Genomic DNA, 27973 nt, shown 5'->3' with positions numbered 1-27973 from the left:
TCTGTGTCGTGCCTTCCTGCCGTGTTGGTTTGCGTATGTCAGATGTCTCGTGTCTGGCCTGTTTCTGCCTCTCCAGTCCATAAACATCTTCATGTGATTGTGTTTCGCTGCTGTCAGGTAGAATCCAATTGAACATTAGCTTTATATTGTGGATGTCGCGTATTTTGAGAGAAGCTGCTGAGTCAAGCTTAGAAGCAAAAAATCGGAGAGGAATTCTCATCATACTGAGGAAAGTACCTCTGACATTCCCTGTGAATTGGCACAGGTCCAATCAGGACGATCTTCATACCTCTGGAAAAATCAAGGTTTTTTTTTTTTTTTGGAGGAAACCGTCACCCAAGCCCTGACATAAAAGTCGCGACTTGATTCTACCTGACAGCAGCACTTAAAAGTCGCAATCTCCTTTCAGCTCATGTCATTTTCCGTTGGTCTCTAACATGTACTTTCACTTCACATCAGCATGTATTGGAAACAGCGGAGCCAGGCGAGGACTATTCTCACAAAAACAATATACAGAGACAGAATGTCGTTCCACGTCAAAACCTATCCACAAAATAGAGGACTGGTTTTGGTGTTTCGGAACTTCTCTTCCAATTAAAATCAGAGACAGAAATGAAAATAGCAATTATAAAACACATCGAAAAGCTAAATAGAAATATGGCCCTCACTTGTCAGTTAAAGTGCCGCATGTAGCTCTAAGCTAATTTAAAGTAGGCAGTGGTTGAGTGAGGGCCAACTTCCTGTTAGGCTAGGTTAGCTGTAGCATCCAGCCGTCTGTGATGGTACGTTCCAGTTATCTCGGAAGTTAGAATGGGGTGCAGCGCGTTCCTCTTGCCAAAGTCAACTAGGCTAGCATTAGCTATTGTTAGCACCTTCTGCATTGTAGTTCACTCATTCAGCATTTCAAATTACTCTAGAGAAAGGTTTATATTTAAATGCATCAAACAATGCTATGTCTTCGACTGACATAGTAAAAAACAGTCAAAACAGTCAGTTACTCACTGAGCAGCCATCTTGGATTGCGTACTCTGGTTGAATTCTCCCACCGTCTGACTGGGAAATCCAACGTCAGATGACATCATGAGAAGGGGGCGGAGCTAGGGATTTCCCAGACCACTGGAACGCACCACAAGTAGCTGACCTCGTGATGAATGTTTCGTTGTCTCTTGAATATTATCAGCAGAAAACAAAGAGTTGTGGCATCATCTATTACACCATCCTCATGAACAGGCCGTCAGATCCCTCATCACATGACTCATCTTGTAAAGGAGAACAACTGTAGTGAAGGATACTTCACTGTTAAAGTGTATTCAACCTCTAACTGATGTCTTATTTCCTTTTTTCCCGCAAATATATCACTGTTGTTGCTCCTTTATCTGTCACAGCATCGTTCACCAGAACATTAGCATCAGCAAAATGTTGTTTTCCTTCACTTCTATTTGTGTAGTTGATATCTCAAACTTCCGGATGAAAACAGGATCCATTTTCTGAGTGCTACAAATCTTTTTGCAAAAGTTTTTCCAACCTCTAAATTAGTCCTTATTCCAGCCACAGTCTTTAGTTACGTTAGTGTGGGATGCAATCTTCATTTACACAGTCCAGAGTGGGAATTTTTGAACTAGCACCACAGCTTTCTGTCCCCCATCACCGACGATCATCAGCCATCGTGGGTAGGTTTTTCTTTGTTTGGTATCTTCCCCTGTTTCCGGTGGCTCCGTCCAGGCTCGGCATTCTGAAGTGTTCATGTGGAGACTTTGTTCTGTTCCCTTTTGTTTAGGTAGAAGAACAGTCACTGAAGAGCAGATACAGTAAAGTGTAAAAATAGCTTCTTTTTGTGTCTTTTTCTGCGACCAATCTTGGCTGTCAACTCTGGGCAGAAGCCCAGAATAATGAACCGGAATTGGTGGAGGTTCTTGAAGACGTTCACTTCAAACCCCCTGCAGACTCCGGCTGTTAAAAGAGGTCAGGCCTTTAGACACTCGTGATGCAACGAGTTACAAAACAAGAGTCACATCTGCTGCAGCTTCCTCCCGTCTGCTGCTGCTCGTAAACCTGTTTCCTGTATTTCATCGTTTCTTCAAGAGCATCTCTGGCTACTTTCATAGGTGGCATCAAAGCCTTTATCTGGGTCTCCTGGCTGCAGATCAAAAAGGCCTCGTAACCTGTTTAACTGACTCTTAACTGTGGCTGGAACAATGGGAGCAGTGCCGACTGTCGCTCCTGCTTATATAAGGCTGCTGTAGCAGCGGTGGGTAGAGTTTGACCCACAAGTCGACATGAAGGAATACAACATTTATTGAACTGTGACTTCATCCCATTCACGCCATGTTTGATGAAAGTAACCTGCCTGTTTCCTGTCGATCAATGCTGTGATGTTCACTTTGGCCTCTGCTCTCACTTCCCTTATTGTGACTATCATCCCCGTAGAAACCCTGTAAACTTGGCAGTGTTAAAACTGAACGAACAGGGCCTGTTGGACAAATTGAAAAACAGATGGTGGTATGACAAGGGAGAGTGCGGCATCGGGGGAGGGGACTCCAAGGTCAGATCAACGTGACCCCCCAACGGGTAACGGAAGGCTATGGCTCAACGGGGTAACCGGCACCACCAAGAAACTTGGGGAATCCGTCGTATTCTGACGGCCATAAATTAAGGAAGGAAACTAAGGAAACGAAACCTTTGTCTTGGTGATTTGGGGGATATTTTCGGCTTATTGTTTAAACCGTGCTATTGATAGCACAACACAATGGTCCACATTTAATTCTGTTCTTTAATCACTCATTCCCTTATTAGAACGCTGAAGCCTATTCCCAGTACTTTGGGGAAGAGGCGGGGGACACCCTGGACAGGAAGCCCATCTATCACAGGGCACACACATGCTCACACCTGAGGAGCAGAGTACTCAATCTACCTCTGTTTTTGGACTGTGATCCAAGTAAATCCACGGAAACACAGGCGGAACATCCGTAGAAGCTCCACTGATGAATATCAGTTTTAAAAAAAAGAGTATTTTGCATTTTAGGTTTTTTTACATTTCATATTTATATATTTTTGTTTACGGGGCATGTTAAGTTACAAACAAAAAAAAAATCTAGCCACTACCCACCATGCTCCCCATTTTATCTGTTGAAATATTCTTCCATTATCTGTGTTTTCACTTCACTTCAGTCTAAAGACGAGGTTCCGGAACGTAATTTTGGATTGGTTTATAGTAGAAATTGCTTTAGTTTGGTCATGAATGTATCCCACTCAAGTGTAAAAGCAAAGCAATGAAGAGCGGCAAATGTTGAACACTAGTGTCAATGATAAAATAATGATACAAAATACTGTGTGTCCCCTGCCACTCCCCGGAGTATAGGGAATAATTGGCGGAAAATAAATGCGTGAATATCACGACATGTCTTGTTAAGTGACAATGCACATTTTAGCTTATAGCAGGCTAAATAGCGCCAAATGCTAACTAACAATAGCGTCACTGCTAACAGCAGCGCTAACTCTATCTTTCAAATCATGTTTACAACTCTTACATTTTGATCTCAAATTCACTGTTGCTTAGAGGCTGGAAAACTATCCCCTCTGATCACCTGACAATAAACTCCAAACCTTTGTATTATTGCCGGTTACCCAAAGTGATATAGTAATACACATCTCGCACGTAGGGAGTCAGGTCAAAGCAAGCTAGATGGAGTATTAACGCATATCACTTTTACACTGATCAGAACTGTTTCATTTGTGCTTGTTTGTTTACGTTCTTTCTGTCATTTAAGAGGTTTTCTGTAATATAAGCCATCGAGCAGAGGTGTAACGCAACTAGCTGTACAGTAGCAGCCATGATAAATAACATAAGATAACATGGAGGTGCATAATGTTATTTATGTTATTTCCACTCCCACTCCCCTCCCCCTGTGGTTCTGTGAAGAATCCCAGTAAACCTAGCAGTACTGAAGCTCAATGAACAAGCCGTCTTAGACAAGTTGAAAAACAAGTGGTGGTATGACAAGGGGGAGTGCGGACACAAGGACTCCAACCGAAAGGTCAGTCGCTGAGGATGTGGACCTGATGCCCAGGTCATGTGAACGTTTACCCCCAAATCCCTCTGTGTAAGTCTGAGACACCCACATCGCAGCGGATGCACTCTGAAGACAAAAAAAGTTTGTGCGACTAAGAACCACCTTTATTGTTATTGTTTTGTTTGTATTTAAATCTGTAGAACATGAGTAGAACATGATCTGTAGAACATGATCTGCCAGAGATAAGATTACTGTTTGGTGTGACAACAAAATCATTTTGCATAGCATTTTGTTTTGTTATGTCCTTATAGTTTTAAGAGTTTATTGTCTTGAAAAAAGAAAAGAAAAGAAAAAAAAATAAACACTAAAATATTTGCCCTTATCTCTCATCCAGGACAAAAATAGTCTCTAAAAAATATACTCACTTTTTTTGCATTAATCTGTCATGTAACTCTTGCCTATGAAAAATAAATATAATTGAAATTCTAATAAAGAAAAAATGTGAAACAAAATAAAATAACAATAATAATAAAAAATAAAAATAATAAAAAAAATACAAATAATAATAAAACAAATAAATGAAATTAATTTTGGAGACCTAACCACAATCTTGCTTGTTGCAAATATGCTCACAACACTGAAATGTTCTGATCAAAACAGAAGAGGCTGAGAGACAATGCAAACATCAAACCATCTCAGCTGCATGCTGCTGTGTGTTGAAGCCAATGTAGGGCAGTCAGCACTGTCCTTGGTGCTTCATGCTGATCCAAGTCGGGTAAAAATGTTTACTCTGTGATTAAACTGTGTCTTTTGATCCGCTCTATTCAAACAGTAATTTGGGTTTTAACCCTGTAAATGCCTGTTTCAGCACAGATTATTAGTTTCCTGTAGTACAATGAAGCTGGTGTGAAGTGGATTAGAATCCTTCATGTGGCCTGATCTGTGAGGTCAGTAGGAGCTAAAGAGAAGCGACAGAAGTGGTCACTACATTGATGTTTGTTGACTCAGAGATGAACATGCCAATGGGAGGAGGACAAGATCAGGAACTCGTACAGCAGTGGGACATGTGTCGGAGAAGAGTTAGGGATGGTCAGTGTTGAGGAGAGATAGTTGATGCTCCAAGACCAGGTTCATAAAGAAGGCGAATAAGGTGGGAGTAGGGAGTCCGACTTCCCAGAGGTGAGAAAAAAAATCAAAGAGTTGGTAAACAGATTCATGCAAAAGAAAATCAAACATGAATGTGATCATTTTTTCAATAGGTCTTTTTGACCCTGACATTTATCCTCCATGACTCAAGAGGCAGGGAATGAAAATGCTGACTGAGAGCAAAATAAAGGATTTCTCAAATTATTTATTACCAATACTAGAATTATCAGCTTATTTAGAAGCAACATGCGGTCACTAAAAGGTAGAGATACCATAATGAAATAGTTTCCATTTAACAAAGGGTTTTTATTGTGTCGTATTGACACAGAAAGAATATTTAGCCAGGCTCTCTCGCTCAGTTTTGTTTGTTCAGCTTCAGTCTGCCTCTCTAAAGCCGGTTTTCTTTTCTCTTGGTGGAGGAACTTCTTTCGTTTTCAGAGTGTAACGCTGTCACCCTGCTGTTATCGGAGTGGTTGAAGGATGATAATAAATCTCCTGCAGTCTGCAATGAGAGTTTAAGTTTCCACAAATCTCTTCTGCGGGAAAGAATCATGCAAATTGAGTCAAATGAGACTGAGCAGACTCTCCGCAAAGATAAGCAGGTTTTGCTTGGTGGAAGAGAGTGCGTTCTCATTCTTCAATTCTCCAGACCCCCTTCGTTCGTCAGCAGCCACGCACAGACAGACGGCGGACAAATATGACTTTTTACATGTAAATGTAGAGCTCCGAAAGCTCTCTGACATCATGTTTCAACTCTCGCACCACTCTGTTCCCTCCACTCGCTTTACCTTGCTGGTTTCCATGGAAACAAAAAGGAGTCAAGGAGACATTAAAGTTGATTAGGAAAACATAGGAGTAGCCACAAAATGGAATCATAGCCCACTGTAGTTCATAAGAATATAATGAAATCAGGTGACAGCAGCCTTAAAAATGGGACAAATATCGATGCAAATCCATTTACAAATGGAAAAATTGAAATGATGTTCAAGCTGAATCAAAATTTAATTTGTTTCAAACTAACTGACAGGGGTTCAGGATCAGATATGGATAACCTTAACACAGCGTATGATACGGATGTGAAAAGGCATATTGTCAGGCAGACTTGTCTTTCTGTTTCTCTGCTTCTGTCCTCTCTGTCTGTGGCTGCAGACGAACACTGTCTTAAGTCACTGAACTCAGCTTACACACACACACACACACACACACACACACACACAATTGTCTCCAATCTGTCATGCACATCCTGCTTCCTTTGAACTTGCTGATTAACAGACTGTAACTAAGAACTCATAAGTCTGTCGCCGTGGCAACACTCAGTCTAAATTCACAGAGTAATAACGGCACCGTTCTCACATCACTACCGACCAATTCTGAGGACGCACAACACTGAATCAAGTTGCTATCCAGGCTGCTGTATGGAACGTGGGGAGGTGAAGCTGACAGTTTGGAGCACTGCTTTTCATGATGCTAATGATGAAGTACGTGTTAAAACTACAACATGTCAGCAGGTGCCATCACTGAACACAGGTCAATAACAAGCGTGTGACAAACTCCAACTGAGATCAGTGATTAATGGTGCACGCCATGGTCATAAAAAGCATTTAGCATCATGGAAAGTGGGAAAGAGTGCATGGCAGCAGGTGACTCATGGTCCTGACGCATGACACGACACAAGGGACAATGGACGGGTGACTCCACCTGTCAGAACCACAGATTTGAGAGAGAGGGAGGTGACGTGATCCTGCAGGCCTCAGGTTTATTCAACTTAACTTTCATTTATTGTTTGTTTACGTTGCTGTCTTTGCATGAGGATGCATGTGTTGAAGGTTAGCGAGTGTGTAGTGAAGACAGTTGCCACGCTGAAGCGCCGTGTTAGCCAGAGAGAAGCTTGGCTGAAGACAGATGGCCACCATGGCGCTCGCTAACTCCGCCTCTCTGCTCCGACAGGACAAAACAAGCGCGCTCTCTCTGAGCAATGTAGCTGGAGTCTTTTACATCCTGATCGGAGGTCTGGGGCTGGCCATGCTGGTGGCGCTGGTCGAGTTCTGCTACAAGTCTCGCATTGAGTCGAGGAGGATGAAGGTAAGCGCTCGCCAGCTGCGTGGCTCCGCCCCGTTGTTATTACCCTGGTGATGGACATGATATCCACGAATAGTCAAGTGAAGTTTAGCCAAAACCACTGGCGTTTTACACCTGACACGCTGCCTGCAGCGCCAGGAAATACCTTCAGTGTAATGCAGATGACAGAGTTCCGAATGAAAAAGTTTATTTGACGACAGGAAATACATTTTGCCTGTGAGAACATGTCATGCAGTGCCATTTAGTAAGAATGTATTTACGCTGCGAAGCGACAAAACTTACCTTTAATTATTCTACATTTGGTCCTGTATTGAATCGCGGTGCAAAGCGTGACATCATTTTGTCACAAGACCAGGTTTTTTCCCTCAGCCATCAGACTGATCAGTTCATGAACAGCCCTTGTTGTTTATTTATTTATTAATTACCTCTATTATTATTGTTTATTTTTAATTATTTTTAATCATTTTTAATTTATTTTTATTTTTATTTTTATTTTTATTTTTATTTTTATTTTTATTTTTATTTTTATTTTTATTTTTATTTTTTTGCACGGTGTACCGAAGCACTTTCCTAGTTACTAGATACCTTACTGACATTGGCAATAAAGGATTCTGATCATCAACCTGTGACCTCTTCGTTTGGTCGCTTGATGATATGGTGTTTGTCTGAAACCAACGTATAGACGATGATGAGGCAGTGAAACATTTTCACATATTTGAGGTGAAGAGGAGAGTGCAGGCAGGGTGGAACGCGGGGAAGACTAGCAGCTGAAGGGAGGAAGGTGGGGCTGCCTGGAGGACGTAGCAAGTCCAGACTTAGAGGAGTGTGAGGCAACCTGAAGGTGTCTCAGGTGACGTGGAAATCTGGAAATATTTTAATTGAAAAGAAGAAGTGTGGAACCTTCAGACCGTGTTTTTTTTCTCTCAGGAGCTCATTGATGCCGCCATGATGAGCACAAGCCTTGGCGGTATGGCGGTCGGGGGCGGAGCTGCGGCCACTGGAGGGTTAGGTATCGGAGGAGAGAACGGCCGCGTGGTGGCACATGACTTTCCAAAGTCTGGAGCACAGGGATTACCCTGCATGAGCAAAGCCTCGGGCTTGGGCTTGTCCTCCACCGGGATGTGATCGGAACAGAAACTCTGGACTGAGCGCTCAAGTTGTTCAGGACCCGACGGGGGATGGAGTCATACTGTAATGCATTCATGTTGTTTCGGTTCATGTCACAATTTAAATTCCAAGGTCGCGTTGCCGATGAAACTGGACTGTCCCATTCAGATATAGAAGCGACTCCAGCTGGACACACGCCTGCGCTGAGCTGTTCGACGACCAGTGCGACTGGTTACATTCTTTGCTTTTTTTCATGCACATCCACGGTTTGAAGAGCATGTGAATGAAAGTCTTTCGTTTCGACCTGTTTAAGATGAACTCACCTGGATGTTTGTGCCCTGTTTTTGGCTTGTCTCGGGATGATCTGATTGGATGTTTCAAATAAACACTAAACTCACGCAGAAAACACCTAAATTACTTCTGCTCTCAGTCAACCCAGGTGGCAACTACCTAAATTCGGCGCCACTGACAGGACCCTAGTGGAAAACTCGTACTCTTCCATAGACTCTGTGTAGGTCTAGTTCACTATATACTCTGGACATCAAGACGTAGCTGGCTCTAATCAAATGTAATCGCACGCAGACAAACTATAGCAACATTTTTGAGTTGAATATTTACCAGATCACATGACAAAAGGGCAACTTTGGTGACGGTTTCCAGTGAACCGCTGATGTCACATGTTTTTAGACAGTCTACTTTTTATACGGGATCAGAAACAATACGAGTGTTGATGCTGGTTTAGGACTGAAAACACCTGTTTGAATGACGTTTGTAGATTTTCTTCTGCTCAGTTACTATTTAATAAAAACTCAGAAAATGTCTCTGTCTTTTTAGAGTCATCGCACTTGACTAATGGAGAAACTTTTCGACAGATATTTAACAGCTTAGGACGAGACAAGTGTGATTTGATTTTAGATTTGAAGTGAAACAGGAGAAATTACTGAGCTGTAGTACAGCTGGAAAAAACTACTTCTGGTAGACGTCCAACTGTTCTCATCTACCCTTCCAGTTCTGTAACATAAAAAAACGAATTCAGTAACGCCAATACTGCGCATGAGAAGCTAAAGTCTGTGCACTTGAAACTGTAGCTGTGGTCTTTAGCTACAGTTAGCTGAAGCCTAGCGTGAGCTAGCAGATTGTTAGCCGCTTGGCACCTGCTGTCAAACGGATTGAACAAATGTCCTGCCAGAGAGGTGGTAGCTCCAAATCCAGTTTCAGTCCGATCCTGATGTTCTTTCCACTATAAATGTCTGATACTTTTCTGGCTTCTCCCTGTTCATTCCTCTTCTTAGGTGCTGCAGCTAACCCTGGAATAGGGATTTCCAGACAAATCTTACCAATCTAACATTAGTTTCGTAACAGTAATGATGGAGCGCCTTTATTTGGTCCTGCATTTAGTTTTTCGCCAACTATTAAGCTGTGTGATGAGCGTCAATAAAGTTTTCACAGGAGACATCACATTAACTGTTAGCTCTGTTAGACTGTCTTTGGCATCGCGACCGACAAGGAACACTCCATCATTCTGTCATGAAGGTGCGTGGTCAAGTTTGAGTCACGTCAGGTTTAAAAACACCTTGCACAATTGACCGACTTCTTCTCTCTGAGTGTGTGGGAAGAGGAGCGCTTAGTTGTCATATCGGTCAGGGAGGATGGAATCATTGGAGAAAAGTGTCAGGTGCGATGTGTGACAAAAGGGTGTCGGCAAGGATGAAAGGGAAAGTGTCCAAAAGGGTGGTGAGGCCAGCAATGTAGTATGGTTTGGAAACAGTGGCACTGAGGAAAAGACAGGAGGCAGAGCTGGAGGTAGCAGAGATGAAGATGCTGAGCTTCTCTCTGGGAGTGTGCAGGATGATGATAGGATCAGAGGGACAGCACATGTGCTCAGGTGTTTAGGAGACAAAGTCAGAGAGGCTGGATGGAGATGGTTTAGACACGTACAGAAGAGAGAGAGCCAGTACATTGGTAGATGAAGATGTTGAGGTTGGAACTGCCAGGCAGAAGCTGGAGAGGAAGGTCAAAGAGGAGATTGATGGAGGTGGTGAAGGAGGACATGAGGTTTGTAGGTTTGAGAGAAGAGGAAGCAGAGGACAGGGTGAGATGGGGGAAGATGATCCGCTGAAGGGAGAAGCCGAAAGAAAAAGAAGATATCGCCCACCTTCGGACAAATGAGGGGAAACTGGATCATTTACCACCTGACAAACAAACTGCACTTGTTCATCCACCGCAGTCGTCGACTGGAGTCCAAACTGCCCACGAGAGCTGGACTAGACTCGCTTGACTTCCCGGAGAGGAAGAATGAATTCATATTGGATGTTCTTGCACTGACTTACACATAATACTAATCTATCAATTCAAATCACCCTCTGGGGAACGGAGAGATTTACAGCATCACAATTAAAGGGAGCGCTGCTTCTTCAGACGACAGTCACGTTCGAGGACTTCAGGTCTCAGATGCACCAGTGTTCTTTTCCCTGCTCCTGGAGGAATCGCTTCCCCTCGTTACTCTTTATCTTGTCTTTGAGGCGCCATTAGATGGTGCTCTGCCGAGCTGCAGGGCCTGATATTGAGTCGTCCTGAGGGGGACATCGTACCACGCGTCACCTCATTAGTCCCCCGGCATGAAGAGGAGACGGATGGATCGAAGCAAGGATGACAATTACCCCTATAAGGACCTGATTAAGAGTTTGTGGTCCATTACTTCCCCCTGCTCGTGCGGAGGAGTGCGGGACCCCTGAGGACGCCAGAAGTTCTCCGTGCTGTGTGTTGCAGAAGTTGAGCAACAACAAACTTCTCTGGACACGACATGCTAGATGCTAATTTCCAATATCTTGTCGCCATTTTTTCTTGCAGTTCCCAGTGACAGTGCTGGGAAACGGCCTCGCACGCATCAGTGTGGAGTTTCCGTGACACGTACGACTCCAGTGTTCCTCCTCTTGACCTGTTTACAAGTCGATAGCCAGCGGTACGCGGCGGCTGCTCATTGCTAACCGGGCCAAACAATCGCACCTGGTGCCTGATGTGAACGCACGACTGCGAACAAACCAATGGATCAGAAACAATAGAATCAAAATCATTTCATATATATACAAATGACAGTTGCACAAAAAGAATCCTGACTTGATCATGATGCAGAGGCTATTGATTTCAATGTGACACAGAGGAATACCAGCAACACAGCACAACAACACACACACACACCTGGTGAGTATTGCACCATGTTGACAGTACTGAAGTCACCATGGCTGTAACACACCATCATTGGAGCTATTTTATATACCAAGTGGCGTATAGAGAGTGAAATTGTAACCTCAACGTCTGTCTTTCTTTTACGTGACGCGCTACGTAGGAATTTCCGCAGTAAATGTGCCTAAATTGAAAGTGTCAACAGGCGTTGAAGACACTTGAAGATGGAGAGTCAGAATGTGTTGTATTTCTCGGTGTGTTGTGCATAGCACGATGCTGAAGGTGTGAGTGCTGTCACGTGCTAAATATGTGGCATCAAAATGTATTCTAAGACTGGGAGAATAGCAAACAGCAGCCTGAGGCTAAACCAAAAATATCACCTCAAATGTTCACATTCGTCCTTGATGACTGTGAATGACTTGGTGGTTGTGGAACAGGTGACTTCTACTGATACAGTGTGATTGTTTTGGCAGCAGTTTTTGCTAAGGTTTGTTTTATTGTCAGTACTGTAGCAAATTATGACGTTCCTGAACGCAACACGCAACAATGGATTAGCTTCACCGCGAGAGATAAATGAAGAAAAGCAGCCAAAGCAAAACGGTAAACGCGTAAACTAAACATATTCCTTCTTTATTTAAGCCTGATCAGCTCACGCAGCAATCGCCAGTAGTTCGATCTACGGTGGCCTGAAGTGGACAAAAGGTAAGTCTCACTAAAGTGGGATTGTTGAGAAATAATAAATATTTACCGAAGTATTTCTCCTAAAACATGTCATGAGCCTTCTCAAAGCAAACTGACGGCCGGACTGTGTGGGGTCTCCCCTGCCTCTCACCCTCAGTAGCTGGGTTCAGCTGCCCTGACAGGAGGCACCAGTTCCACCACAGCTGAGGAATCTTCCAACAGTTAAGAATGAAATGAACCGTTTTGATGAACGTCTGCACAGAATTAAACACATTTTTGTTGCTCTACGAACATGTTGTCGAGACAGATGAAAGCTAAATGGATTATTTATAATTGCAGTGTTATGTTTCGGCGTTGCTCCTTGGTGAGAAGTGCCCGAGGTAACAGATCTGAAGGAGTCTGATGTTTTCAATAAAGAAATAAAGAAGATCAAACCCCGGAGCTGCGATTCTCTAATCAGACTTGTGACGTCACCAAAACACCCGCTGAGCACAAATCAAAGCCGCCTCACGCAGCTGGGAGGGGAGGAGCGGGGGGTGAGGGGGGGGTCCTTAATTTAATTACAGCGGTGAAATATCAGCAGCAGCTCTTTATTTTCTAACTCCCTGGTAAAGACTGCTAATGAGCCTGTCCAGGCTGGTGCTGCACGTTCATGCTTCTGTGTTCCTACGATCACCCTGGAGGCCAGGACCAAGCTTGGATCACTGTTCAGTGTTCCAGGATGTAAACCTCCTCCAGCTCCTCTCATGAGAGGCGCCATCTCCCCCGGGGCTTTCACCCAGTCCAAGAGACGTCCTGACAAGCCGCCTCAACTGGCTACACTGAGTCTCTTCCAGACGACTGAGCTTCTCACCACATCACAAAGAGAGGCAAATTCAGGTGTTTGTATGTTATGAGTTTTTGAATAACATTTCAGTTGTGTCACCACCGGGCTCCACTACGCTTTAACCCTCCCTCACTCGAGAACAAGACCTCATGATGCCACTCCCCCCACCAGCACAGGACGTTTAACCTTGTACCACAGCCTCTACTTAGCTGATCTTCGACCCGACTCCTTCAATGACCCATATCTGTCAACTTAAACATTTTCCCCGTATGTATGCCGTAAAACCACTTTTATACAGGGGAATATGAATTAGAAAAAAAAAAACCCACTGATGTTTCATGCCAGACCGATATCGACTCGCCAATTTCAGATCCAAAACGGATCGACTTGTCTAGCTGGGAGCTGACGACGGTCGGCGCATCATACCAGCCAAAGTTATCCTCAATCGCGCATTTATTTTTCCTGTTGCTTTCGGCTTCGAAGATAGGAGTGTGGCGTGCGCATGCGCGCTGCACTGTGGCCCGCATCCATTGTTTTGAATTGAGTTGCAAGAGGAATCATACAGAGAAAAATCATAGAAGAAACCATGGAAGAATCGGAACCACCTGGTAAGAAGAGAAGAGTAAAACATGCTGCACATTGTAACTGTAATGCAAGAGCTTTTATATATGTTATCTTGATGCAAATAGTAATAATAGAATATTAAAATGTGCCGCGATTGTGTTTCTTTTCAATTTCTAAGGGGAATCGCACCCTTTATAAGGGGAGTTATTGGCAGAGGTTGACAGGTATCCAGACCTCAGTAAGCCCACCAACTTGAAGGGACCACCAACTGGACCCTGAAGTTCTGTCCTTAAAAACGCGAGGCAATCCAGAACCATACCTGCCGCTGCGTAATCTTGAGGGAACATATTTTGACTCATTCTTTAGGAGGAATTACTCAGGAGGCTAAAACTGTCAGGAAAGATTGTAGTGTGTATGTAAGGCGGCCGGCTAAACCCCTGAGAAGATTACGGAGCTTTAAAACGTCCATCAAACATGGAGGATGAGCAGCTGGACATGAAAGTCTGTCAGCGGGCGGAGCAAAGCCAATCAACGAGTGAGAAATGTAATTACAGTGTTTGGCGTGTCAGAGCAGCGGCGTTATCAGCAGCAGCAGATAGAGCTGAGATTATTCTTGCATCATGTGATGAAGATCTCTCAGGAGCTAAATGAAAAAGTGGGAAAGTTTCAGCTGCCTGTCTCACTGTGGAGACCCCGCCAGACGGTACTTCAACAGTCTCAGCCAGGCTCCTTTGATTTGACTCATCGGGGTGAAATAGTCTCCCTGAGATCGCTCGGCTCTATCAAGGTCAGTCGTGTCCACCGCCGGCTGCAGTCGCTTCTTCTCCCTCACACCGCCATCGAGCATAAATTAATCACACCTGCGCGCCATTAATGAATCAGCAACATGAAACATTCAAATCATATCAGGAAAATCAATTTTCACTCAGCAGGGGATGAGAAATGTGGAGCAGCTCCACGTGAAAGTCAAATGTGCTTTACTTGCCGTGTACACAGAGGGGACTCTTAACCAACAATGTTGGGCGACAGAGGTTGTGTCGCAGCGTCGCCTGCTGGCTGTTTGTGCTCATTGCACAGAAGAAAATGAAAACCAAAACACAGTACACGTTAGATTTCAAATGTTTGCTGTACTTAATTCTGTATTTTTTTGGGAATAATTAAACGTACAAAAAGATACAGAATTCAGTACCAAAAGATAATAGAATTAAACGGAACTAAAGTTAACTTAGTGGAGTATAATGGTGGGATGATGAAAGCAGTTAGCAATGATGCCTTAGTGCCATTTTAAGATTGGTGGAGTAATGCGATCATGCCTTTCATCACTTCCCGTCAGGGGTTACCACCTTCCCCACTCGCACCTCTTCAGTGTTCTGAATCCAGTTCTGTTATTTTTATGGAGAAAAACATCAAAAATAATAATTATATAAAAAAAAAATTATAATTAAATAAAAACAAATCATTAAGAAATAAATAAAAACATATGGTTCTGCATGTTGACGCTTAGAACCAACTCACTGAGAAGAATTCCACACTCACAAAGTGGGTAAAACTTGTTTTTTATTTCCATAATTTGAGGTAAAAATCTCAGTCATCTCATTTCATGCAGACTGGTGAGTCAGTTATTGGCTTCATATTTAAAAAAAAAAAAAAAAGTTACAGCAGAACACAAGTACCGCAACCCTGAACATGATGAGGACCTCAATCCCAATATTTACGAGCAAACATTTATGACCCAGCAGCTTGACACAGAACGGTACACAATGAAAAGGTGGAACTTTTCCTCACAAGCCACACGCGCCTCTCCGTAACGTCACACTGATTAAACGTCAAAAACATGAGTCGTCAGCAACAAATCCTCCACAACCCTTCACATTCTTTCTTATTCTCTTTTCTTCAGACAGATTCGACTGCACTGCACTTTAAAAAAAATATTTGCCCATTGCTTCATTCCCTATCAACCTCAAGCGGTGTTGTCTGTAAACACACAATCAGCACTGTTTACTCTCAGACCAACCACGCAACAGTGAGTCGATCGTGACGCAGGTTTTGGTTGCTTCATAGACTCCTGTCATCAGCATCAGCGGACAAAAACAGTCTCCACGTAACACAACACAAAGCAGGTCACACACCTGCCACACAAACCAAAGATAAATAGTGAAATAAATACCTTGTTTACAGTTAGGTAGATTTGGTTATGTTGATATTTTCTGTTGTAAAAATGTGTGAAATGATGAAGGATAAAGTGTTTATAATAGAGACTGGACTTTCTCCTCTCCAAATCACCTGATAAAGTTTTGGTTGGTTCAAACTGCATTTGCTTGTGTGTTCTTGGTTTCATTTTTACACAAGATCCCAGCAGGAAATGTCCAGTCGGATGCATGACAAATTCCCCTTCACAAAAAAAAACATTTCATGGTGGTTCATTAAATGATAAAGTGCTGCGTAACAGAAGGAAAGCAGGTGAAGATTCCGCAGGATCAGCTGATGATGAAGACCCTGGGTCCCTCCTCTCTCATGGGGGGGAGGCTCTCGATCACCACGTTGTCTATCAGTCCATGCTTGTCGTCTTTCTTTCGCCCGCTGCTGGAGCCAGCGATGACGCTGACCGAAACCTCCTCCCTCAGTTCGTGCTGCTCGATGGGCTGCGACAGCTGATTGGTCAGTTGCTCCATCGTCATCTGGGGGGAGACGCAGGTAAACTTAGTTGGGTTGTGGGACTCGGGCGAGGCCCAGTAACACGCCAGTCCAACCACAGACGGAAAAGCTGTCTGGAGTGGACGGCACAGTCTCCAAACTGACGTAAACAGCTGGAACAAGGAAGTCACTCGGAGAGCGCTGCTCATTGCCACACTGTGTTTTTTAAAAACATTTATTTCAACTGTACACATGGATACTATTTTATTAGGGGTAGGCTTCAGACACATGCCCAACAAAGCCACCAATCAAAACACAAGCTTAATCTTTGCAGCAAACCATCATTTTCAAACTCAAATCAAGCATGAACTTGAGGTTTACCAATCTTAGCACTAATGCTGTTAGCGCAATGCTAACTCAGGCAAAAGTCTCTTGGATATTTAATCTTGACGCAGTTTTCTTCTGCTGCGTTTGAGCAGGGGCCTCTTTGTCAAATTTAGCCCAAAAACTTTACTGACAGTATTTATCAGTCAGTCAGTAAAACTCTTCATGACGCAAATATTTAGATATAATATTAATATTAGAACAAACCATGTTGTGTTTGAGATAAGGGTGTAATAGACCAAACCGGAGTTACAAGGTTCCATTAATCTGGATTGATATTTTTTCCCAGCCCCACCACATTGTGCTCATGTGTGTGTTAGGCACACATACAGTTGTACACCTCACCAGTCCGCTGCACTCTAAATAACTCTAATAAAACATGGGTCTCCAGGAGGCCATCTGCTCTCCTACACCAAACCCACAACAGAACCCGGACTCCTCCCATAAAACAGCACTTAAAATGAGGAATCTAAAGGGTCTGAAACCAAACCGATTTAATTGATAGGAAAACACACCTCCAAGGACAGTCCAAGTGAAAGCAATAAGAACAAACCTGCAGCTCTTTAAATAGGTGCAGCATGGCCACGCCCACCACAATGACCAGGAAAGAGCTCAGCGTGGTCACGACGTCGACAGCCGCCATATTCCTCCACTCTTGGAAGAGTATGATGGAGGTGGACAGGACCACGGAAGTGAAGAGGACGTAGTAGATGGGGTACACCAGCAGCGTGTTGTAGGTGTCCAGGGACTTGTTTAGATAGTTGACCTTCAAGAGATGGAGTGTTAAAGAGGACCTATGATGCTTTTCATGTGTACAGGGTCAGGGGGTGAGAGGCACAGGTACATTTGTCCCACCTAAAGTTGAGTCTCAGGAGGTAGTGTGATGTCACATGGTTTCCAGATAGCATGTGGAAATGTAGCAACAAACGCCTTATTGAGATGAGTTACCTGTGTTTTATAAATGAGTTTTGACTCCATGGTTTTAGATCAGTTGAAACCACAGGGGAGTCACAGATGTGAAGCATTTTTGTAGTCCTTTTTCAATGAGGCAGCCATTTTGTAAACTTACAACTGAATACATCTTAGCAAATACAGACATTTAAACATCTCATTCAGATAAAAGCATTTATCTATGCTCAGGTTTAGACTTTTAAATGTTGTTTGTATGTCTGTGAGCTATTGACACGGAGCAAAGCAAAGAAATGAACTTCGTTCCAGGAAAAACAGGTTTCTCCAGGAAAGGAGGACCAACTTTGCGGTGCACCATGACCTCACTCGTCTTATGGTTGTACTTTATGTTGAAATAAAGGAGTTAATCTTCAGTCACCCATGGAGGAGACTCACCTGTGTCACCACCGAGACGATGAGCGTGACTAGAAGAATCCAGGTGAGGCCGCTACCGAGCACAGTGATGTCATAAAACACTGGAAGAGATCAGAGTTTGAGTCAGGAGGAAGCAGCAGGAGCTTGAGGAAGCTGAGATGTCACCGGTGTTTATAGCGATGGCGAGGCCCTTGACGGAGGAGACGGTGAAAGCTCCGAGCAGCGAGCAGATGCTGATGTAGATCAAGATGTTGGAGCCTCCGATCCGAGGCGAGAAGTACCAGATGAGGACGACACAGAGCACCAACACTGCCGACATGTACACAAGGAACCCTGCGACACATGGCGTCACCGTCAACATCACGCACAAGCGTCAGCGTAACTCCTTTCTGAATCACCTGGTTTCAGAAGCATGCTGGTCATGTGCTGCAGCGACGTCACTTCCTGTTCCTGCGGCGCATGGATCACCAGCAAGATGCTTCCCACCACACACAGCACGCAGCCCAGCTTCCCCACCACGTTCAGCACCTCGCCGAGGAGGTAGGAGGATAAAACTGCGCTGGAGAGCACAGACAAGAGCGGATCACTCTCCTAAGTCGGCACTTTTGAATCTCATCGTGTCCTTAAAACATTCCACTCACCTGATGAGGACGCTCAGAGCCCCCAGGGGAGTCACCAGCGTGGCTGGAGCAAACATGTAGGCGACAAAGTTACAGGCCTCTCCAGCGCCCACTGGAGGAGAAACAAAGCATGTCAGTAAGAAATGTACAGGTTGGATGAACCAGAGCTTCCTGAGGTCAGGTCAGCAGCTGAAGCAGCTCAACTTTCAGCTTTTCTCAGGAAATGCTTAGGCATTCCCAGGCCAACCGAGTGGCTTCCTCCTAGTCGTATGGGCTATGGCTATGGAGGAATGATGGAGGCACCCCAAAACCATTCACCTCAACTGGCTTCCGTTGATGTTGAGGGAGAAGCAGCAGCTCTACTCTGAGTCTCTCCTGGATGACTGAGCTTCTGTCTCTTAGAGAGTCCAGCTACACTGAGTCTCTTGATCAGCTCTGTCTTCACGACTGATCCATCTGATCAGTTTATGTTAATGAAAATTCGTTTTCTCTCAGTTATGTAAGGGCCATCACATGACTCCTTCATTCACCAAACATGATTCAAGGATTGGTAGTGATGAAAGAGGCTGTGGCTTAACCTTAGAAGAGACTGTGGAAATGCAGGACCGGTCAAGGATCAGGGCGAACACACACTCATGCGCAAGTGTTAGCTCACGTACAGCGACTCCAAATGGAGTTTTGCTTTTTCGTTAATCTTCACAGCTGGACTCGCAGTGTTTATCTCAATGTACATGAACAGACTTGTCTGAACACTTACTGGTCAACAAGCCTGCCCACCAAACCCAGTCCTTGAGGTATCCATGGCCACCGTCACCTGCACAGAGACACACATTAGACCCTTAGACGCGCCGCCTCCTCGGGCCATTGAGAAAAACAAAAACTTCATTTCTCATAAGCACCATGACTAGTTACGGAAATATAGACCTACATTTAAATAACTTTTTGACCAAGTTCGGAGGCTAAAACGACGCTTACATTTCAGTTCCAGTTCTGACTTTTGTCATCTTAATTTCAAAATCAGACACACATGATTTTAATTCTATTAACTAGGCGTTTACACCAGTATATTTCAGCCATCTTGTATTCATGTTTAAGATTCCTAATGACATAGCTCTGAGGCTTTAGCACACCCTCTTAACTGATGTCTGTGTTTAACACATGGATTTGAGACAAAACTAACTCAGGATTGATGTGATTGTGACATTTATTTTGAGCAGAACTGAATGTCACATATGTTTTACATCCACAGAAACATGGAGCAATTTTTAACAACTATTTTTCATTAACCTCATGCAGTTATTGACTTAAGTTTTATATAATATATCAACAGTAATGTCCAGATTTGAGGTTAGTGAAAGCAGCTACTTCAATATATCCACCTGCTCTGGTTTGACCTCCGTTGGCCAGTCGGATCAGAGCTTTCTTCTTGAGAATGACGCTTCCCCCGATCAGGAAGGCCGACATGAGCGCCAAAGCCAGGCCGAGCCATGGACTGTAGAAGACCTGCTGCTCATAACCTGCACACAATTCAGCAGTCGGGACAGGTGATTCCATATGAAGTGAGCAACACACAATGACATACTGACCGAAATGCCTTTTTATTCAAGTCTACCTTCAATTATATATTGTTTTTTTCATTGTAATAATTGAACTGGTACTCGTGATATTGCCAATGCATGGAGCAAACTACAAAGAGATACATCAAGCAGAACAGAGATTTAAGAAATTGAGTTTTTGAACTGAAGTCACTCCCAGCTACTCAGGGTAAGAGGCAGAGACACCCTGAGCAGCACAACACTAACCACCAGACTTTGTTAAACAAGAAAAGTCTGTGATCTCACTTCCAGTCAGGTGAATTCCGTCATTATTGTTGAATAATCCGCCTTCTTTGATAACAGAAAAGTCCTCAAACACGGACACGGACTTGCAGTGTCACACTCCAGAGGAAATTACACAACAACTACCTGCACGTGGTGTGTTGTTGCCTGGCTGAGTGATGGGTGTGAAGAGGTCACCATCTCCTCCGGTGAGCGAACACACCAAGGACTGAGAACCGCACCAGATCCTGACCTTTAGACCTGCAAGCACAACCAGAATTTATTCCCCTGATAACCAGTGACCAATACATTTCACATCAGTGACATGAAACCATGATACTCAGCTCAGCTCAAGTAAATATTCTCATGATTTCTCTCACCACTTATTTTATTTATCCAGGACTGAGAAATCAATATGAGCTGTGATGAAGCTCAACTATTTTTCCTTGCTGTAGTTTAAGGTTCATGGCAGCCATTAATCAATTCTCCCTCTTAAGTATCTCAGTCTTTGATAATTCAAACCTGTAATTGGCCTATTTTAACACTCCAGACACGAGTGGTGCGGAGTTCAGTTCTACTGGTTTGACCACAGTAACATGAGAGTTTATTTAAACAGAACTTTTATATTTGCACTGTCAACACAGGGGCCCCAGGACACTCAGCAGGAGCCGGGACAGAACAACTTAATCCACTGTGTTCAAAAGAAATCACCATGAAGCAAATAAAACAGCTGTGCGTGAGAAAGAAGATGAAACCTGTGAACTGAACCATCATAGAACGAGTCCAATACAACCAGGCTCGCTGTTCATTAAATGTTCCGAATAAACACCCTGCAAGGCTTTAATTTACTTAACCAAACAGAAGTGTGTTGACACATTGTGTCAGGCTGCATAAAAGGTGTACATGGACAGAAATCGTAAAAATATCACCCAAAAATGTGCGAAAACAAGACTTTTTCAAAATATTCCTGGTTAAATGAAATTTACACAGGTAAATATAAAACAATTTAACAGACGGAAGAGACGGATAAGATTTTAAAAATAATGTTAGTAGTTGATAATAATTTAAATTTGTATATGACAAGGATTTTCTAGTATAAGGCACAATTTATTGCAAGGAAAGAAAGAGTTCTATTAAAATTCGTTTTGAACTCGAACGCGCTGTTTGTCTCACCGCTGCTGCAGGTGTCATTCAGGTGAACATCTTTCATCGTTGTTGTTTTCTTGGAGCGTCAGTCCGCAGAGACGCAGCAGGAAGCGCTGATGCTCCGTGGACGAAATTAGAAATTGTCCTAGACTCAAGCGTTTTAAAGGAAAACACCAAAACTCTCTGTCTGGTCATAAGAGGCGGAATAAAGGTCCGTGATTCGGTCCATGGAAACAATTCTTCGACCGAAACTCCTCACCGACACCTGGCCCCTCCTAGAGTAGCGCCGCCCCTGGCAACAACCCGTCCAGGCGGAAAAAGCCGAAGAATCGCGAGTCAGACGTAAGCGGAAGTGGATTTTTGCTAACTATTTACCCGGCGATTTTGAAAGGCTTCTGGTGGGTAACGTCTGCTCATGTTAACCTTATCACGCACCTCAACTTTTGATACAACACTATAAATATTCGTCGCAGCTTCTTTTGTTTCCCGGTTATTATTTTAGTTATTCTAGTAATGTACCTGTTTTACAGCAGTTTTTGTAACAATTATTTTATCTTTAACACTGCTTTTTATTTATACACAAAACTTCTAAAAATGATGTGTAAATTTTAAATAATAATGTTAGAATTCAGGACAAGCATATATTTTTATATCCACTTTTAAGATTGAAACTTTATTGGAAAAACAATGTTGTCTTTCATGTGTTTGCACGTGGTTTCAACAGAAGTTGTGTTTTAGAGACACAGTGGGCTGTTTTCACAGGTGTGTTGCTAGGTTAGGGTATGAAGAGCAAGGCTAAATAATAAAGTGCTGCTCAGTTGCAGTAGTTCTGCAGGTCGAAGATGTTGCAGGGTCTGTGGCAGCACTGCTCCACGATGCCGCGCTTCACCATCATTTCCATCATCTGATCCTTGTAGCCGTACTCGGCCGCCTCGTTCTCGCCGCCTTTCATTGCACCACCAGACTTTGGAGGGAGGAAACCTGTGGAGAAACACATGGAAAAGTTCACTTTGAAGGAAGTGCTTTGCTTCGGCGGTGGAACTGTGTTGGACGCGGACACCAGGAGGAATGTTTACCCAGCAGGGGGTCCACGTCTCTCTTGGGGTTGTAGAAGAAGCCTCTCTCCCCACAGACCAGGTAGAGAGCGTCGACTAGGTGAGAGCCGCACAGGTGCTGTGGAGGGGCGACCGCCTGTGAGCCCGGCCATGACACCACCAGCAAGACCAAGAGAGAGACGGACTGGAGCCACAAAGCCGCCATGCTTGAGCTGAACAGGAAGAAGGTAAGGAGTTCACATGTGCAGTACATGATTCTCTGAGGCTCTGAACATCTTGTCCAAGGTAGAGGACAGTTCTTTAAAGGTACCCATTAGTTTGATGGTGACATTTAAACCAACTTTCTGAAGAGAAAGATGCGAGAACTGATACAGACTAGGAAGGGCGAATATGTTAAAAAGTCAGATTTTAAAAGTGAAGGTGGTGAAACTTACCTGCAGAGTTTGAGGAGGCAGCGATGAGAAGAATGAATCCGCTGATCGCAGGGATGTGTGAGGCAGAACCCAGGAGCATCTCCGTTTTTATACACCGTCTCGTCCTCGCTGACCGTCAGAGGGTGAACATGTGAGCACGATAGCGTCTGCCCTTTACTTCTGATTGACTTCTCCTCCATCTTCAAGTGTCACATCACTTAGTAAAGCAAACAGATCAAATGAGGCGACTTGATGTGATTTGCACCCCTCGGAACAAACAATGAATGGATTCATTGCGCACATCCATCCATTTCACAAACAAAATACAGAACAGAAGATAAATCTCAAATCTCAAAAAAGATACTTATATACTTGAAAATGTTGATTTGTATCTTATTAAAAAAAACAGTAACCTTCAAATGCTTAAAAACTTTAACTCCTCTGTTGCGACAACAATATTTCTTTTAATTCCATTGACTCAAAAGGTGTTTCAGTGCATCTCAACAACTCTGCATCACGTACACAGCCACTCTCCGGTGGAGTACCACAGGGATGAGTCCTTGGATCCTTCCTGTCCTCCCTGTATTTGCTTCCCATGCATCCCATTTTTAGGAAACGCAGGATTTATTTTCCTTTGTGCTGATGACAACATGACAGCATGGATGGCTCTTAAGATCCTCAGTTTTTTAATGGGAAAACAGATGTTGCCTGGTGTCAGCAACCTTGGGGTTTAAATTGATCCAGATTTCAAATTTGAAAGGCAAAAACGGCCAGTTTTAAAGAAGAGGTTTTTCTATCACTGAATGATGCTGACAAAAACAGCTGGAAACTAGGAATATCCCAGCGTAGGTGCTGTCTCCACCTGCCACTGCTCCTGTGTACGAATGCCTCCATGCTCTGCACTTGACCTCTGACCTGCTTCAGCGCTACACTCCCTCAAGCTCCTAGTGTTGTGCATTCACCAGGCCTTCTCACTTCCTGTTTTTTAAAGGCCCATCTTGAATTGGGCTTGTAGCTTGTAGCGCACGAGTCATATCTGTGTCATGTTGTATTCTACCTGTGTGGTTCCTTATCTCGTTTATGCCCAACAGCAATGTTGTTGTGAAAAAGTGGCTGAGATCCACCCAGGAGCTGAGACAACAACCCTGTTCGTATATTTTCGGAGAGAGAGGCAGAACTTAATGAACCGAGAATGATTGTCCCCATGACAACGTGCCCATGATGCAGAGTTCAACCCAAGATAAATGTTCTTTTCACGGAAACTAGTCAGGAATTTCAGCAGAATTTTCCCACCTATCCCTGTGACGTGGTGTAGCAGCAGTTTTTATGCAATGTGTTTGCTCCCACCTGCTCTCCACAAGGGCGTTTGTTCAGTTTGAACAGTTTGGGCTGAAAATAAATCTGAAAATATTAGGCTCCTCGCTGACAGCGTTTATGATGAAAATGAATATGAAAATAAAATCACTTCACACGGTATGGAGTGTAAAAAACTTTTATTTCTTCAGTGTCAGGCCGACGCCTTCTGGAACATAACAATACTGTGACTTTAAAGACATTTTATAAGAGCAGCTTGACTCATCGTCCATTAATTGTAAACATTATTTTTTCCATCAAAGGAAGACGTCCATGGTCTGGGTGATTGGCTGTCGACAGAGGGGACAGCAGCGCTGCTGAATGGGCCGCCGCTGAGTCAGGATCTGGGCGCATGGTTGGCAGAGGCAGAGGTGACGACAAGGCAGGAGCAGCACAGTCTTACTCAAGTCCTGGCAGATGACACACTTTTTCCTCTCCTCCTGCTCTTCCAGTAAACTCAGCAGCTCACCATCCTGAGCGCTCACGCTTGGCTGTGAACATCTATCGTCTGTGCGGCCGTCGCCATCTTCAGGACCCGGCTCGCACCTCGCTGCAGGTGGGGAAACGCTTGTTCTTCTCACTTCCTGTACTGCCCTGGAGTGGACTACCTCATAAGTCAAAACGGGTTCTACTAATGATGCATGGACCCTTCGGGCTGCCCTCAGGAGACCACTAACTGGTCTGTAAAGCAAGCGTCTTACAAGCAAGGAAAGCCGTGGACTCAGAAAGAGCAAAAACAGGAAGGTCGAGGCAGCTGTGATGAGAACTCCTTTCATGTCAACCACAAACACCACACGCCCTAATGCTCCCAGGAAATCCAGCACTAGCTGGCATGATGTCCACAGCAGAACTGAGGCTCCGACTACAGAGCTGTAAAAAAACATCAACAAGGTGACGGTGGCCTCCATTAATTGGTGCAGGGGCCCTGAAAGGCCCTCCCAGACCCCGACCATCAAATAAAAAGAGTTCTGAGCCGCAATGAGGGCAATATTGACGACAGTGTTGACGAGATAAAGAACAAGACTGAGAAGGATCCAGGCTCCGTCCCATGTTTGCCGCAGCAGACAGTTGGCAGAAAGCAGAGTTCTGTGAAGCGCATCTCTACATCTCCAAAGCATGTGGCAGCAAAGGTGTCCCACGATCTTGAAGCTCTCCATCACTCCCTCCAGGGAGGTCACTGAGGGGCAACAAGACACACGTCTGGCAAAGGTGAAATACTGCACTGAGCCGATGAGGCCCACCAGCTCACTGCGGCCACCGGACAACACATACACTGCGTTCCAAATTATTATGCAAATTATGGTTTTGTTTGATTTTCCAAAATACTTGATGCAAATAACGATCAACATAATTTTTGAGTCATTAGCTGTTGAAATTTATGTCAAATGTTATTGAACAAAACTCCTAATGAAAACAGTATTTAAAAAATAAACTTAAAACGCACTGTTCCAAATTATTATGCACAACATAGTTTCAAGACATGTTCTAGTTTGTAAACAACTGAAAATAGTAATTTGTTGAATTTACAGCAATATAAGGTCATGTTTACTAAAATAAAAAGCTATTACAATCCAAAACATCTTAACAGGTCAAGTTACATGTTAACATAGGACCCCTTGTTTGATAGCAGCTTCTCAATTCTTGCATCCATAGAACTTGTGAGTTTATGGACAGTTTCTGCTTGAATGTCTTTGCAGGATGTCAGAACAGCCTCCCAGAGTTGCTGTTTGGATGTGAACTGCCTCCTACCCTCATAGATCTTTTGCTTGAGGATGCTCCAGAGATTCTCAATAGGATTGAGGTCAGGGGAGGATGGGGGCCACACCATGAGGTTCTCCCCTTTTATGCCCATAGCAGCCAATGAAGCAGAGGTGTTCCTTGCAGCATGAGATGGTGCATTGTCGTGCATGAAGATGATTTTGTTTTGGAAAGCACGATTTTTCCTTTTGTACCATGGAAGAAAGTGGTCAGTCAGAAACTCAACATACTTTGCAGAAGTCATTTTTATACCTTCAGGGACCCTAAAGGGCCCGACCAGATCTTTCCCTAGGATTCCAGCCCAAAACATGACTCCGCCACCTCCTTGCTGACGTCGCAGCCTTGTTGGGACATGCACCAACCATCCACTATTCCATCCATCTGGACCATCCAGGGCTGCACGGCACTCATCAGTGAACAAGACTGTTTGAAAATCGGTCTTCATGTATCTCTGGGCCCACTGCAGCCGTTTCTGCTTGTGAGCGTTGTTTAGGGGTGGTCGAATAGAAGGTTTATGCATAACTGTAACCCTCTGGAGCATCCTACACCTTGATGTTCGTGGGACTCCAGGGACACCAGCAGCTTCAAATACCTGTTTGCTGCTTTGTAATGGCATTTTAGCAGCTGCTCTCTCAATCCGGCGTGTTTGTCTAGCAGAAACCTTCCTTATTTTGCCTTTATCTGCACGAACCCGTGTGTGCTCTGAATCAGCCACAAATCTCTTAATGGTACGATGATCACGCTTAAGTTTTCGTGAAATATCTAAGCTTTTCATACCTTTTCCAAGGCATTCAACTATTTCACGCTTTTCAGCAGCAGAGAGATCCTTTTTCTTTCCCATATTGCTTGAAAATGGTGGTCTGCTTAATAATGTGGAACATTCTTCTTAAGAGTTTTTCATTGGGCTCACCTGGCCAACTACTTATCACTGGTGTGTGTGATTGATTTCAGTGATCCACAGCGCCCTGAGACACAATACCATCCATGAGTTGAACTGAAAAACACAGGATGTAACCTTTATGACACTTAAATACAATTTGCATAATAATTTGGAACGCAGTTTAGATGACCCACGTCAACATCCCGAGGAGTCGATCTAGAAGTAGGGAGCGCGCTTCCACACATCTTCCAACCGGCAGATCGTCCATACTATTCTGGTAGAGAAATGAAATATTTACATGAATGCAACAAGCTTCACAACATGTTACGTTTATCAATCAGATCTGGTCGAGAGCAATCATCAATTTCAAATTATAAACGTCAAATATCGCCCCATGAGACACCATTATTCATGGATTCATTCAAGGATGCATGTGCCAACCTTGGTATGTAACTGAGGTTCAGAAGTACATTAAAAACTAGGATAAAATTTTGACATGAGAAACACATCATGAACCTCGAAATCTCTTAAGAATCTTACGTAGAGCTCAACATTAACTCACTGATCAACATTTGAGTCGTTCTCAAAACAAACACAAGCTAACATGGCTAACACTAATGTTTGCCTGTCTCAGTGAACGCGGACATTCGGTGGTGCTTTGGAGACACAACCGGACTCACCGTCACAACATGACCGCAGAATACTGTGGTTGGGCGGAATATCCAAACGGCACCGTTAAATAGAGGCAGGTTTATGATTCTTCTTCTGTGAGACCAGCGATTCACCACGCGAATACTGCCATCTAGTGTACTGCCTGGGCTATGGTCACACAGTATTTGGTACAGTCGTTGGTTAAATCTGCTCAGAAAATGTTGCGGTCACATTTCACCCCTTAAAGTAGTAGTCAAGTAGTTCTTTTTTTTCTACAACGGCTGCCTTTTCTTTACTTTTGGGTTATTTTATGTGTTTATTTATTTAGTTATTTATTTTATTG

At 43.8% G+C, this 27973-nt stretch overlaps 4 protein-coding genes across 8 annotated transcripts in view; 1 reads left to right on the top strand and 3 right to left on the bottom strand.

Annotated features, from left to right (window-relative positions):
* The window catches only part of LOC128748012 (glutamate receptor 1-like), a 35539-nt gene extending 26284 nt beyond the window's left edge, over window positions 1-9255 (top strand). Inside the window, exons 16-18 of one of the 5 annotated variants that reach the window (XM_053846363.1) lie at window positions 2428-2542; window positions 7104-7238; window positions 8163-9255. In XM_053846363.1, coding sequence (XP_053702338.1) covers window positions 2428-2542; window positions 7104-7238; window positions 8163-8360 — 448 coding nt within the window. In that variant the 3' untranslated portion in view covers window positions 8361-9255. Of the gene's footprint in view, window positions 1-42; window positions 2319-2427; window positions 4035-7103; window positions 7239-8162 lie in introns of those variants that run through there. The other 4 variants (XM_053846361.1, XR_008412749.1, XR_008412748.1 and 1 more) reach the window with 4 other exon arrangements.
* Window positions 9256-15132: 5877 nt separating this feature from the next.
* On the bottom strand, window positions 15133-21754 carry nipal4 (NIPA like domain containing 4). The gene is made up of 10 exons (XM_053847246.1): window positions 21548-21754; window positions 20522-20635; window positions 19937-20074; window positions 19315-19371; window positions 18579-18669; window positions 18336-18496; window positions 18103-18270; window positions 17959-18038; window positions 17168-17380; window positions 15133-16274 (listed from the first exon to the last, which is right to left on the bottom strand). The coding sequence occupies exons 1-10, from the start codon at window positions 21582-21584 to the stop codon at window positions 16074-16076; spliced, it is 1260 nt and encodes a 419-aa protein (XP_053703221.1). The 5' UTR covers window positions 21585-21754; the 3' UTR covers window positions 15133-16073.
* A 580-nt stretch (window positions 21755-22334) lies between these two features.
* On the bottom strand, window positions 22335-22786 carry ins (preproinsulin). The gene is made up of 2 exons (XM_053847032.1): window positions 22597-22786; window positions 22335-22501 (listed from the first exon to the last, which is right to left on the bottom strand). The coding sequence occupies exons 1-2, from the start codon at window positions 22778-22780 to the stop codon at window positions 22335-22337; spliced, it is 351 nt and encodes a 116-aa protein (XP_053703007.1). The 5' UTR covers window positions 22781-22786.
* A 1690-nt stretch (window positions 22787-24476) lies between these two features.
* LOC128748349 (E3 ubiquitin-protein ligase RNF26-like) lies at window positions 24477-27761 on the bottom strand. The gene is made up of 3 exons (XM_053847031.1): window positions 27660-27761; window positions 27174-27253; window positions 24477-27093 (listed from the first exon to the last, which is right to left on the bottom strand). Exon 3 carries the CDS (start codon window positions 25688-25690, stop codon window positions 24599-24601), a length of 1092 nt encoding a protein of 363 aa, XP_053703006.1. The 5' UTR covers window positions 25691-27093; window positions 27174-27253; window positions 27660-27761; the 3' UTR covers window positions 24477-24598.
* Between the last annotated feature and the right edge of the window lie 212 nt (window positions 27762-27973).

This window comes from Synchiropus splendidus, chromosome 17 (genome assembly GCF_027744825.2).
Source record: "Synchiropus splendidus isolate RoL2022-P1 chromosome 17, RoL_Sspl_1.0, whole genome shotgun sequence".
NCBI classification, from domain to species: Eukaryota; Metazoa; Chordata; class Actinopteri; order Syngnathiformes; family Callionymidae; genus Synchiropus; species Synchiropus splendidus.
The sequence above is the reverse complement of the archived record's forward strand: the minus strand, read 5'-3'. Positions and strand labels throughout refer to the sequence as shown.